The 12,676-nt window shown below is 41.7% G+C and overlaps 1 protein-coding gene across 7 annotated transcripts in view; it reads right to left on the reverse strand.

Annotated features, from left to right (window-relative positions):
- tenm2a (teneurin transmembrane protein 2a) overlaps positions 1–12,676 on the reverse strand; it is a 466,651-nt gene that overhangs the window by 61,382 nt on the left and 392,593 nt on the right. For 6 of the 7 annotated variants that reach the window (XM_060927881.1, XM_060927879.1, XM_060927876.1 and 3 more), the window contains 2 exons: positions 4,902–5,027; positions 1,908–2,113 (listed from right to left, as the gene is read on the reverse strand). In XM_060927881.1, coding sequence (XP_060783864.1) covers positions 1,908–2,113; positions 4,902–5,027 — 332 coding nt within the window. The remainder of the gene's footprint in view (positions 1–1,907; positions 2,114–4,901; positions 5,028–12,676) is intronic. The other variant, XM_060927880.1, reaches the window with a different exon arrangement.

Consider the following 12,676-nt stretch of genomic DNA (forward strand, 5'->3'; position numbering starts at 1 on the left):
ATTAATAACCAAAAATAGCCAAAAAAGTTGGAATCTATGGGTATATACAAAACTCACAGAAGAAAATCACGACTGATCCCTACATTAAAACCCTGGATACAAAAGAATATTTCATATTGTATCACCTGTTGGGGGCAGGCCAATGAATCTACCATTAGACCGCTACAATCATTGTATAAACAAGCTATAAAAATTCTTGATAAAAAAACACTTCAGCACCACCATTGCAATATTTTAGAGAAACATCATTTATTAAGTTTTGAAAATTTTAGACTTTTTTCAAGCTTGTGTCTAGTGTATAAGATCCTACATGGTCTGGCCCCAGCTTGTCTATTGGAGTTTGTCTGTTATCGTCTTGCTAGTTCCATACGATCCTCCAGAATAGCCTCTGTCCATGACTGTAACATACCTTTCTATCGCACAACTTTTGGACAGTCTTCTTTGTTTTTAACCCTCATCCTACCATGCTATTTTACACCTTAATCTTACCATGTGGGGTCCGTTTGGACCCCAATACTTTTCTTTAAAATTAAAGTTTATAAAGACAAAATCACCAGATAAGTTTTGTTCAGAACATCTTGTATTAATAACAGCAATACACTAAAGGGCCCAAGGCATAAAGAACACACTTAACCTTCATCCTACCAGCCAATTTTACATACACAAACTACCAGGCGGGGTCCGTATGGACCCCAGGAGGGAATACCTTGAAATCAATGCAGTAAGAACCAATTCAATGCAGCAAACAGACATAACTTTATTGAAGAACAAAATCCACTATGGCTGAATATCAATGATGTATTATAAATGGAATAACATTGCAATAATATTGCAATAACTAGCATACATGTAGCAAATTATAGCGCCACCAAAAAAAATTGGCATTATATACATGATTTTTGCAGCTCATGCAGCTGTAAAACATTCTGGATTACAACTTAGGTCTTTTCTTACAGAATTTAAAACAAAAAAGTAATTGTAAAATAATTTAGGGCTTTTGTTTTGCAGCCTGTGCTTATTGCAGCAGTGGGGTCCACACGGACCCCAAGAAGGAATGCCTTGGTAGTTTCATTATGGAACATAAAAGAAATGAAAGAAGTTAACTTTCAGTGTGCTATTCAATTATAAAATGAAAGACAGATAAACTTTACTCTGGGGTCCGGTTGGACCCCAGTAACAAATTAATTATACCTTCACAATGCAAAAAGCTGATCTTCCGGTGCTTTAGTGTTTTAATTAAGACATAAATTCCGACAAATTCATAAAACGGTGAGGCAGTATGTCACATATTTTTAAAATGGCAAACAAACATATAGGTGCGGGGTCCAGATGGACCCCACTTGGTAGGATGAAGGTTAAAGCCACTACACAGTGGAATGCACTATCAGGGGATTTAAAGAGCTGTTTCTCCATTAGGAGCTTCAAATCTCAGCTGAAATGTTTTCTAAAAAACAGTCAAAACTGTAATCACTGATTCATGGTGCTGACAGAATGTGTTTATGTTGGATGCGGGTGTTTGCGTGCGTGTGTGTGTGTGTGTGTGTGAGTGTGTGTGCGAGTTTGGGGTGTAGGGGGTTTGGACACTCATGTGAGAGATTTGTTTATTGTATGAGTGGAGTTTGCTATTTGGGTGAGGTAGGGGGTCTGGATATTTCTTTTGTATGTTTTTATGTATTGTTGTTTTTATGTCCTGCCTGGGACTGCAGATGTAAATTAGCCTGAGGCTAACTCTGGTACGATGCATAAAATGAAAACATTTATTGTTTTAATTGTACATGGTCCCTTATAAAATAAACTGAAACTGAAGAAAATGATCCATCTACAAAATCACAGGAAAAGCAGCGGTGCTCAAACAATGAGCGTTCTCACCGTTTGCACACCGCAGACAGTATGCTGAGTAAAATTACCTGTGCATGAGATGGGGGTAGGCCTTTGCGGATATACACCCCGAAAAGTGCATCTTTCCCCAGAGAGATGTTGAATTTGAGAAACTGGGGCTGGTTGAGATGGAGCAGGGATCTCCAGAACACACCTGGCGGCACCTCCTGAGTCACCCGCCTGCCTACCTCCAGATTTCCTGTATCGATGCTGCTGTTTCGGAATGCGCTGGGCCCTAAGATAGACAGAAATGTGGAAAAATTAACCTCTCTCTCCTCCCTTATGGGAGGAGAATAAAGAATAATACAGAATAACAAAGAAAAGATTCTCTATTTCTCTCAGAAATAAAGCAATCTTGGCCTCAGATCGGATTCAATATGGATGAAAAAGAAAGCGCTCCCTCCCACTGCTGGATGTCAGGAGCCCCAGCTCACTGCACGGTGAAAAGTAAAAAGGAAGTGAACTCTTAGAGAGCTGAAGAAAAAGAAAGGGTTTATATTTTACTGAAAGTGATAATGCACATCAGTGACATGTTGCATGTTTTGCCACTCATTCTTTTTTCAAATTTAGCATTAAATGGGCTAAATTGTACAGAAGATCAGGGATGTACCGTATCATGCATTCAGCATCTTCAGCTTATAGATAGTGTCGTCATTAAAAAAAAACAAAAAAAAACACATTTAACCAGGGCAGAAACTCTAATGCACCGTGACACTCTGCATAGTGTCTCTTTTACTGATCTACAACTTCATCATAGCACATTTCGGCCCTTCAGTACAGGCTTGAAGTCAGTAAGGTCCAACTATGAGGAGAGCTGCAAGATAAAACTGTTCAAGTGATCAAACTCTAAATGCTTCTGTATTAATGACCACTGGTTTTCGGCATCCCTTACTTCTGAAATATGCATTCAGTTTGGCTTTATAATCCACTGTACTGGAGTATAATAAAATCAAGCCACGAAAACGTATCAGTTTTTGATGAATCCATTGGGAATATGTGAATTAGGCCTCTACTATACCCCGTCATCAGATAACAGCTCCAGATAGGAAAAGCAGGAAATAGGAAATGACATGTTCTGGCAGCTACAGCATCTCTCTCTCTCTCTCTCTCTCTCTCTCGTCTATCTCCTCCGAGACTCCATCAAAGTTTAAAGAGAGCTTCAACATGATAAGAGTGTGTATATTCTCCAGCCTGAGGCCTGTAGCGCACGTCAAAAAACACCAGTCCCTGTTTACCCTCCTAATGACACATGCTGTTATCCACTTCTGATTTAATGGAAAACGCTCATGCACTCTCTCTCTCTCTCTCTCCCCCCTTTCTCTCTGTCGCTCTCTCTCAATCTATCACTCTTTTTGTTGCTCCCAATGATGGCTGAGTGTAAATGGATGCAGCATGCAGCCGACTCTTACTCTCTCTTTTGGTTTTGTGTGAGAGAGAACACACACACACACACACACACACACACACACACACACACACACACACACACACACACATACAGTCCTGATGTAATCAGGTCAGTTCGGCGCAGGAGACCACTGGCCTGACAGAGTAAAGCAGTGAAAAATGGCAAAGGAATAAAGAACAATGAAAACACAATCAGGAAAAAGTGGCTATCACAAGACTGGAGTGAGCCACTGCTCATTAATACAGGGCAGCGGAGAGCAGGGCGAGAAATGGAGCAATGGCGGGAGGAAAAAAAGTCAGGTCGGGAAGAAGGAGACTCCTCAGGGATAGCTTGGTGGCACTGCACTGAAACAATAGTCTGCCTCTATTTCCTAGGAAAGTATTCTTTAGTTAGGGCACAGTCAAGTAACATCTAGGAGTTCTCTTCGTGCACGCAGACTTCAAAGTTGGCTAGAAAAAGTGAACAAACACACACAACACTCATGACTCCCTGAAAAAGAAAAACATGAAAAGGCACCGGAACAGAGAAATACAGCAAAGCACAGAGAAACATCGACTAAATACAGCATAGAGGAGAACAATAGCGTCGTTAAAAACGGCTGAGATCAAATCAGAAAACCAAGAAATAAGAAATGCCTGAAATGCATATTCATAAAGTGCACATGTGCAGGTGTGAGTAGGGCTGATGCAACCACGTTGAAAGGTGGAGATTTGAAGCTCTTGAAATGGAGTGCATTTTTTCCAGCCCACACTTTAATCAGAGAGGAGAGCACTTCCAACTCATCACACACTCACTCGGATAGCAGTGTGTGGAGAGGGAGAATGAATGTAAAACTGAACAGTGAGGGGAAAGCGAGAAAGAGAGAGAGAGAGAGAGAGAGAGAGAGAGAGAGAGAGAGATTCGTGCTCGACACAGCTATGAAGTTAAGCACTTGAAGATTATGATTGGGGAAACTGTTCAGCTGTCTTTCCGAGGAAGAGGGAATGTATTGTGATGGAAGAGAGACAGGCTGCAAGACTGAGGGTGCGATTGTAGAGCTCAAGGTGAGTGATGGTCTGTTTGACTAAATGCTAGAACAACACTATACTCTTCAATGTGTGATGTGTGTCAAGATCTGGAGATGGTTTATAAGAAGGTTTTCGAACCTGTGTCAACAGTATGGGATTATGTCAAGCTGACTGTACAAACATACCTCTGTTCTTCTCATGCAGAAGTTCCAAACCTGCAACTAAAGGAATGAAATATCCAAAGAGACGTGTGGATGAGAAGGATGAAAGAGCATGCGGCCTTGTGTTGTGTGTGAGAAAGAGTGAGAAGGTGAAAGAGAGAGAGAGAGAGAGAGAGAGAGAGAGAGAGAGAGCGCTTCCTCGGTAGCTTCGCCGAAACGTTGTGTGAGTATGAGAGTGTCAGAGAGCAGAAATCATGAACTGAAGGACATGTGCTGGTCTGTCAGAGAAGTCCAAGACTATAAATTAGTTAGAACATGAGACGGCTTTTTGAAAGTTCACTCTCTAAACTCTAACGTGTCATCTCTGTGTCATTCGTTCCCACCTAAATGCTGCCCCGTTGAGTGCTTGAACCACAGACCTGCTGCTCCAGAGACTGTGTTGCTTACCTCTGCCTCCAGAGGGCCCTGTGGTATCATCATTGGTGCCAGGCATGCCTGCTGTGCCCAATCCGTGGCTCAACACGGGAGCTTCCACGGGCTTCAGCTGCCAGGTCAACCCCAACAGATTTAAAGCTGCGAGGATGAGCGAAAGAACAGAGCAAAAAGAAAAGGAAAGAAAAGTGTCAGTGAAAACAGGACTGAGGACCAAACGTGTACCCCAGGGGTGTCAGACACCAGTCCTGAAGGGTTGCAGCACTGCAGACGTGAGCTTTCTTTCTACCTCATTTAACACACTTTGAGTCAACTCATAAGCTAATTCCCACGGCTTTCACGGTCTGAATTTACTGTGTTAGAAGGCAAATACAAATCTCTATAGGACTCATGCCCTCCAGGATGTGAGTTCGATACGCCTGGTCTGCATCAGTAGTTCTGGTGAGCGTTTCATTCAAAAGGCAAGATAAAAAGAAAGCAACATGTTGGGATATGAATCAGATCTCAACAGAGACTGGATGACAAACACATGCGATGGTTGAATGATTTCTTGACAGAAACGTTTGATTATACATTTAGTGGGACTAATGGGACTCCTTTAGTCTCTGTTTGGATTGAAACGCAACTGCTAACTACATCTCCTACTATTTCAATTCTCCCAGTACAGTCCTAGCTTTTGTATGTTTTCAAAAATTCTTATCCATCAGGGTGGCAGAGGAAACTGGAGCCAATCCCAGTCGACTTCAGACGAGAGGCGGGATACACCCTGGACAGGTGGCCGATCTGTCGCAGGGCTAACACAGAGACGTACAACCATTCACACTCACATTCACACCGGTGGGCAAGTCAGAGTATCCAACTGACCTAATCTGCATGTCTTTGGACTGTGGGAGGAAACTGACGCATGAAAACCCACGCAGACATGAGGAGAAGATGCAAACTCCACACAGTAAGGTCCTAGTTGACCGCAAAGTCCGAGCCCAGAACCTTCTTGCTGTGAGGCGGCAGTGTTAACCACTACACCACCATGACACTCCATATTTTCCAGCACAATCTTTCTCATTAGCTGTATGACTGACCACTCAACACTTTACATCTTTTCTCAAAATGTACTTATATATATACACACTACCGTTCAAAAGTTTGGGGTCACTTTGAAATGTCCTTATTTTTGAAAGAAAAGCACTGTTCTTTTCAATGAAGATCACTTTAAACTAATCAGAAATCCACTCTATACATTGCTAATGTGGTAAATGACTATTCTAGCTGCAAATGTCTGGTTTTTGGTGCAATATCTCCATAGGTGTATAGAGGCCCATTTCCAGCAACTCTCACTCCAGTGTTCTAATGGTACAATGTGTTTGCTCATTGCCTCAGAAGGCTAATGGATGATTAGAAAACCCTTGTACAATCATGTTAGCACAGCTGAAAACAGTTGAGCTCTTTAGAGAAGCTATAAAACTGACCTTCCTTTGAGCAGATTGAGTTTCTGGAGCATCACATTTGTGGGGTCGATTAAATGCTCAAAATGGCCAGAAAAATGTCTTGACTATATTTTCTATTCATTTTACAACTTATGGTGGGAAATAAAAGTGTGACTTTTCATGGAAAACACAAAATTGTCTGGGTGACCCCAAACTTTTGAATGGTAGTGGGTCCGTCTCAGAAACTGGTCTCTCATTTGGGACATTATGGTCAAAAAATAAATTTTCTAATTTTACTATTTTTTTTGCATTTACTCCACTCAATGTTTCTTTTGTCATGTTTAATAAGAATAAAGATAGTATCTTGCTTTATCTGGCCTCCACTGGGGAAATTTTTTTTTATTACAATTCAAATGCTTTTGTAAAATTGATTTACATATAAAATAACTACATCATGAGGAATTAAAGCCCCTCCTTCACAGAGGAGTGAAAATATTGAATAAATTTCCTCTTTTTGATTGCTTGGGTTAAAAATGCCAAGTTATGATGACTGAATTGATTAATCACTTAAATATGAATAATAGGATACATTTTGGGTATTTGATATGGCGAAATAGGACACAATGGAAAAATCAAGAACACACTGGAAAGGTGAGAATAACGGCGGGGGTAAAAGAACAGCGACTGTACTGGCTGAAGGTCGCGCGGGTCTCTGCTGCGGCGCACAAGCAACGGGACATCACTACCGCACCGGACGGAGCGCGAGGCGGGGGCGGGGCAAAATGACTGGCCGTAGATTCTATCAAAAGTTTGATCTAAATTGACCATGGTTGCAAAATATTGGCCAAAAATACGCAAACACTACGAAATATGAAAGTAAGATGAAAAAGAAACATTCTATTGCCTTATACTGCAAGACTAGAACAAAATAAAACTGTCAAAACTCACCTTTTCAGTGATAACGTCCGAACAGATCACTTGCGTAACAGAAAGACCGCAAATGGAAGCACGATCAACTTCTAACTGTTGGAGTGGAAAATTCCATTCTACACATGCAAATTGTTAATGTGTGTCCTTCCCCGCACACAAATAACACGCTACGGTAAAAAACAGACCACAACTCATTTTATAGCTCAGAAATTCATACAAGACCAGCTACCATCGTAACATATTCTGTAAGAAACATATTCTGTACTTAACTTTCAGCTTTCGTTTTAAAAAACAAAAATCGCAGATTTATAACTAAATTTTTATATGGCGCAGTGATTTTAAGTTACTACTTTTGGTGACGTAGTGACCTTGACCCTGAGGCTTTCCGTTTAGATCAAAACACACGATCGTACTGGTTTTGGGTATGCGGAAAATGGAGTTACAACGGTGATCAAATATTTTGCATGATGTTTTATTACGTTATGATTATTCTGTGAGCGCAGCAATCCTTAGGTGTATAAAGTTACAATTTAAAATACAATTAATGATAACTGTAGACTTTTCAGTGGACTACAACCTTTTTAAGGGAATGCGATGTCGTCAACCATTTATCATGTCCCAGATCAAGCCGCCATTTTTCCACAAATTTTTGCCAAATTCTGAATATTCACATCAAAGATTTATCACTGCAAAAAGTAAAATCTAACAAAGATTAAATATCTTAAATCAAGACAAACTATGCTTGTTATTTGTCTGCCAACATAATTCTCCTTTCCAGGCAGGTTTTGTGTAAGAGTATTTCACTTACTTTAAGCATTTTTCCCTCAATTATCTTAATAAGGTATTATAACTTGTTATTGAGATTTTATTACTGGTTATGAGTAAGTTCTGTCTTAAAATGAGAATTACCATAATTTCATCGGTGTTATATTAACCATGACAAGTTTGTCAAAGTCAGAATTTCTTATTTCAAGCATCTTACCCTTTCTTTTAATCTCTTAACACAAAACAGATAACTAAATGAAATGAATTGTTGTATTGTCAATCTGGCAACAAAAATAGGCAACAAAATAGATTGGTTTGTTTTGATTTTGATTTATTTGGCGGTCTCAGTTGGTATAAACACTTACTTAAACAGAGCACACTGTTGGTTGGGAGACAAAGTATCCAGCATGTTAAAGTGAGTAGTACAAATCTACTTGTTTTTAGTATAAATACACTAGTTTTAAGACATCTGTGGGGTTTCTAAAGCTAGATATAGTTACTTGTTTTTAAAAATCTTGCCAAGTCAAATTTTCTTGTTCTGTTGGCAGATAATTTTGCTTATTTTAAGTAAAATATTCCTCATTTTATTACTTCTTTTCTTGTTTTTGTAAGCCGGGTTTTTGCAGTGTAGTTTTATCTGTATTATTTCTTTCATCATTTTATTTCAAATTAAAACCAACATCACCATTCAAAACCGTATAGTTTATTGACTGTGAGTATATTTAGTGGGGTACCCCCACAGTACCCAGTTTCTGAGATCATCTCATCTCATTATCTCTAGCCGCTTTATCCCGTTCTACAGGGTCGCAGGCAAGCTGGAGCCTATCCCAGCTGGCTACGGGTGAAAGGCGGGGTACACCCTGGACAAGTCGCCAGGTCATCACAGGGCTGACACATAGACACAGACAACCATTCACACTCACATTCACACCTACGGTCAATTTAGAGTCACCAGTTAACCTAACCTGCATGTCTTTGGACTGTGGGGAAACCGGAGCACCCGGAGGAAACCCACGCGGACACGGGGAGAACATGCAAACTCCGCACAGAAAGGCCCTCGCCAGCCACGGGGCTCGAACCCGGACCTTCTTGCTGTGAGGCGACAGCGCTAACCACTACACCACCGTGCCGCCCCATATATATATATATATATATATATATATATATATATCATCTCATCTCATTATCTCTAGCCGCTTTATCCTGTTCTACAGGGTCGCAGGCAAGCTGGAGCCTATCCCAGCTGACTACGGGCGAAGGGCGGGGTACACCCTGGACAAGTCGCCAGGTCATCACAGGGCTGACACATAGACACAGACAACCATTCACACTCACATTCACACCTACGGTCAATTTAGAGTCACCAGTTAACCTAACCTGCATGTCTTTGGACTGTGGGGAAACCGGAGCACCCGGAGGAAACCCACGCGGACACGGGGAGAACATGCAAACTCCGCACAGAAAGGCCCTCGCCAGCCACGGGGCTCGAACCCGGACCTTCTTGCTGTGAGGCGACAGCGCTAACCACTACACCACCGTGCCGCCCCATATATATATATATATATATATATATATATAAAAGTTTCCAAGGATTTGGAAAATATTCATATTTCTGAGGTTGGCACCTGTAGCCTGGGCAATGGAGGAAGCTATCTCGAACACATCCAATCCTCAACCATTTCAAAATCTTTGCAAATCTGTCTCTGTAAGGAGAATGACAATTATGACTCTCCGCTCTGTATTATTTTCCGCTTGCAGATGTTGGGAAAATAGATGGTAATTGGCACTTTTCTCAAAATGCCTCAACGCTTATTTTTTCTGGATGAAATCAGGGACCGGTAGGAGGCAGAAAAGCAGAGAAAGAGAAAGAGAGAGAGAGAGAGAGAGAGAGAAGAGCAAAACAACAACCAAAGCTAAAAAGAAACAAAGTATCTGAAAGACGGGAGATAAAAATAGACTTCCTCACACAACAAGAAACTTGAAGACACCTCTTTTTGTGTAAGAGCTGACACCATTTTGAGTACGCAATAAGCGACAGGCAAAAATAAAGCAGCTTCTCTTTCTTCTCTTTCCTTCATTACTCACTCTGAAGCCATTTGATTTGTTTGAGGCCCGAGTTCAGGCAGCAGCTCCGCATCTCCTCAGCTTCTTCTTTCAACTGCTGCCAAGTAACTTTCGCAGAAAGGCACGGAAAGACAAAGCTAACTTCCCTAAATGGACCACAGAAAGTAGACACACCACCGGGCTGATTGTGGGTCTTTGGTTTGAATTTCTGTCGCCAGCTCCTCCTCTTTAATTAGAGCAGACTTGCTTCTGAGAAAATGTCCTTCGGCATCACTATCTCCTTCACTGGTGACATCATGGAAAAAAAAAAAACGAAAAACCACATGAGCAACAGAAACCGTAATGAAAATTTCACTGACGAATGTAATGGAATGTGTGATGCCCAGTGGAAATGCAGGGATGCTCTGCCAACGCTGCCACACTTAGACCTACTGTATGACGTTTACACTGACAGATCTCTGCAGAATAACGGCAACTTTGATCGCGACTGGGTTAGTAGAGTAAGGTGAAAGATTAAACTATTTTCTTGTGAACCGTTTTTTTTCCCTCCGATTTGCTCAGTCTCACACACACACATACAAATGCACACACAAATCTTCCCCGCAGTGATGGCGAGGATAGCAAGCTGTGTGTTAATGACTCCCGCCCCTTTGCTCACCTTCATTCTGCTTGCCTATCACACCTAAATCTCGTCCCAGAAAATCAATTTTCTCTCTTGTCAAATTCCATCTCCCCTCTGTCTGTGCGTCGGAGAGAACAGGGCCCCCCTCTCCGTCTCGCTCAGCTGAAGGAAAGAGCTGACACACATAGAGAGTGTGCAGATATACTGCACTCGCTTTTAGCTTCTCACTTCTCTCTTGTTCTGTCTCTCGTTTCACTGATGCACTTTTCCTCTCTTTCTCTCCCCTTCTTTTTTTCCGTCTCTGTCTCTTCCTGTATCGCTCCATCATGCTGCAGTTCTGCTGAAGATTGCAGATACAGGTTAAATGGAAATTATACCATCAGTGGGTGAATTTGGAAATGAATCAGTTATACACAAAGAGCAGCATCCGTGGCGGCAGAAAGAGATCAGACACAGACGGATTAACTGCAGTTTAGACACTTTGGCTCTCTGTGCTTAGCTAATATATATATATATATATATATATATATATATATATATATATATATATATATATATATATATATGTGTGTGTGTGTGTGTGTGTGTGTGTGTGTGCGTGCCCTTGCTATGTCAATAGATGGCAGTATAGAGTTGAAGCCACACTGGAGAATGCAACAGGCGATTGTGAAAATAGTGGGTGAGTGAAAATTATGAATAGAGAAAGAGAAAGCGAGGAAAAGATCATTTGAGGGACCCTTGTGTCATGCTATACTGCACACACCCTCTCTCTCTCTCTCTCTCTCTCACACACACACACACACACACACACACTTTAAGATAATCCTGAACATATTCCATGGCACGTCTTAACTATAAAATGTATCCCACTTAAAAATTGCACATTTTATGTAATCCTCATGTATAATTCAGTGTGTATAGTGTATGTGTGTGTGTGTTAGATGATACAGCAGCAGATGGGAGAGTTTACGAGTGTTGACTGCGAGCCGAATCCTGCGGTTTACCAAGCACACTCGCCATCAAGGGTGTGAGAGGGAGAAACGGATATGCCGTGCGTGAGTGTGTGTGTGTATCTTGGCCGCATTGCTATATGACATTGCCATGGCAGGTGTTTGCATCTGGAGTGTTCCAGAAAGACCTAGGCTGGATGGATGGCAATCTGGCAGACTTTCCGCAAGGTTAGAGAGAGAGAGAGAGAGAGAGCGAGAGAGAGAGATCGATGTGGAAAGTGATAGAGAGAGAAGGAGATAGAGCTGTTTTGGTATTCTGTGGTTTAATACACATGAGATGACAGAGAGGGCTGCTTCCTGGAGAAGGCAGTCATAATTTAGGAAAAGGGAGACCCAAAGGATCCTGTTGGCTATACCAGAGGGGTTTGGTTATTTATATATGTGTGTATGAGAGAGAGAGAGAGAGAGAGAGAGAGAGAGAGAGAGAGAGAGAGAGAGAGAGAGAGAGAATATGTGCATACTGAGTGTTTAGAAAGTGCCCATCTGTGATTGAACTGCACCTGTCATCATCGGTTAGACCCCTATGTCCAGATCATGTATCCACCAAAATGCAAACACACCCAGGTGGCTGGTGGCTAATAGTAGAACAAGCCCATATGCCTGCGTCCAGTGCTGTTGTTGACAGTCTGTGTCTATGCTGATGAGAGAAAATCATGTGCTCGAGGATCCCAGGGTCCAACTCCACACTGAGCAGGAGCTAAAAATAATAGCACAGAGAGCCAAAGCTGGCCTTGCACTCTGCCACACACATACACGTGCACATGCTGAAAGCGTCAGGAGGCTCTCCTACTCTACCAACACCAGCTGGATGCATTGCGGAGAGTTAAGCACAACGTGTCCACAGTAAACACAACAGTCAGACAGGCGAAAACACAAATCCTTCAAAGTGCATTCAGGATTCAGTGCTTAAACGAAGTATTGGTGACCTGCGATAGACCACGACAACAGAGGCTACTGAAGCTGGACGAATGAATT

This window comes from Neoarius graeffei, chromosome 8 (assembly GCF_027579695.1).
Source record: "Neoarius graeffei isolate fNeoGra1 chromosome 8, fNeoGra1.pri, whole genome shotgun sequence".
In the NCBI taxonomy this organism is placed as follows: Eukaryota; Metazoa; Chordata; class Actinopteri; order Siluriformes; family Ariidae; genus Neoarius; species Neoarius graeffei.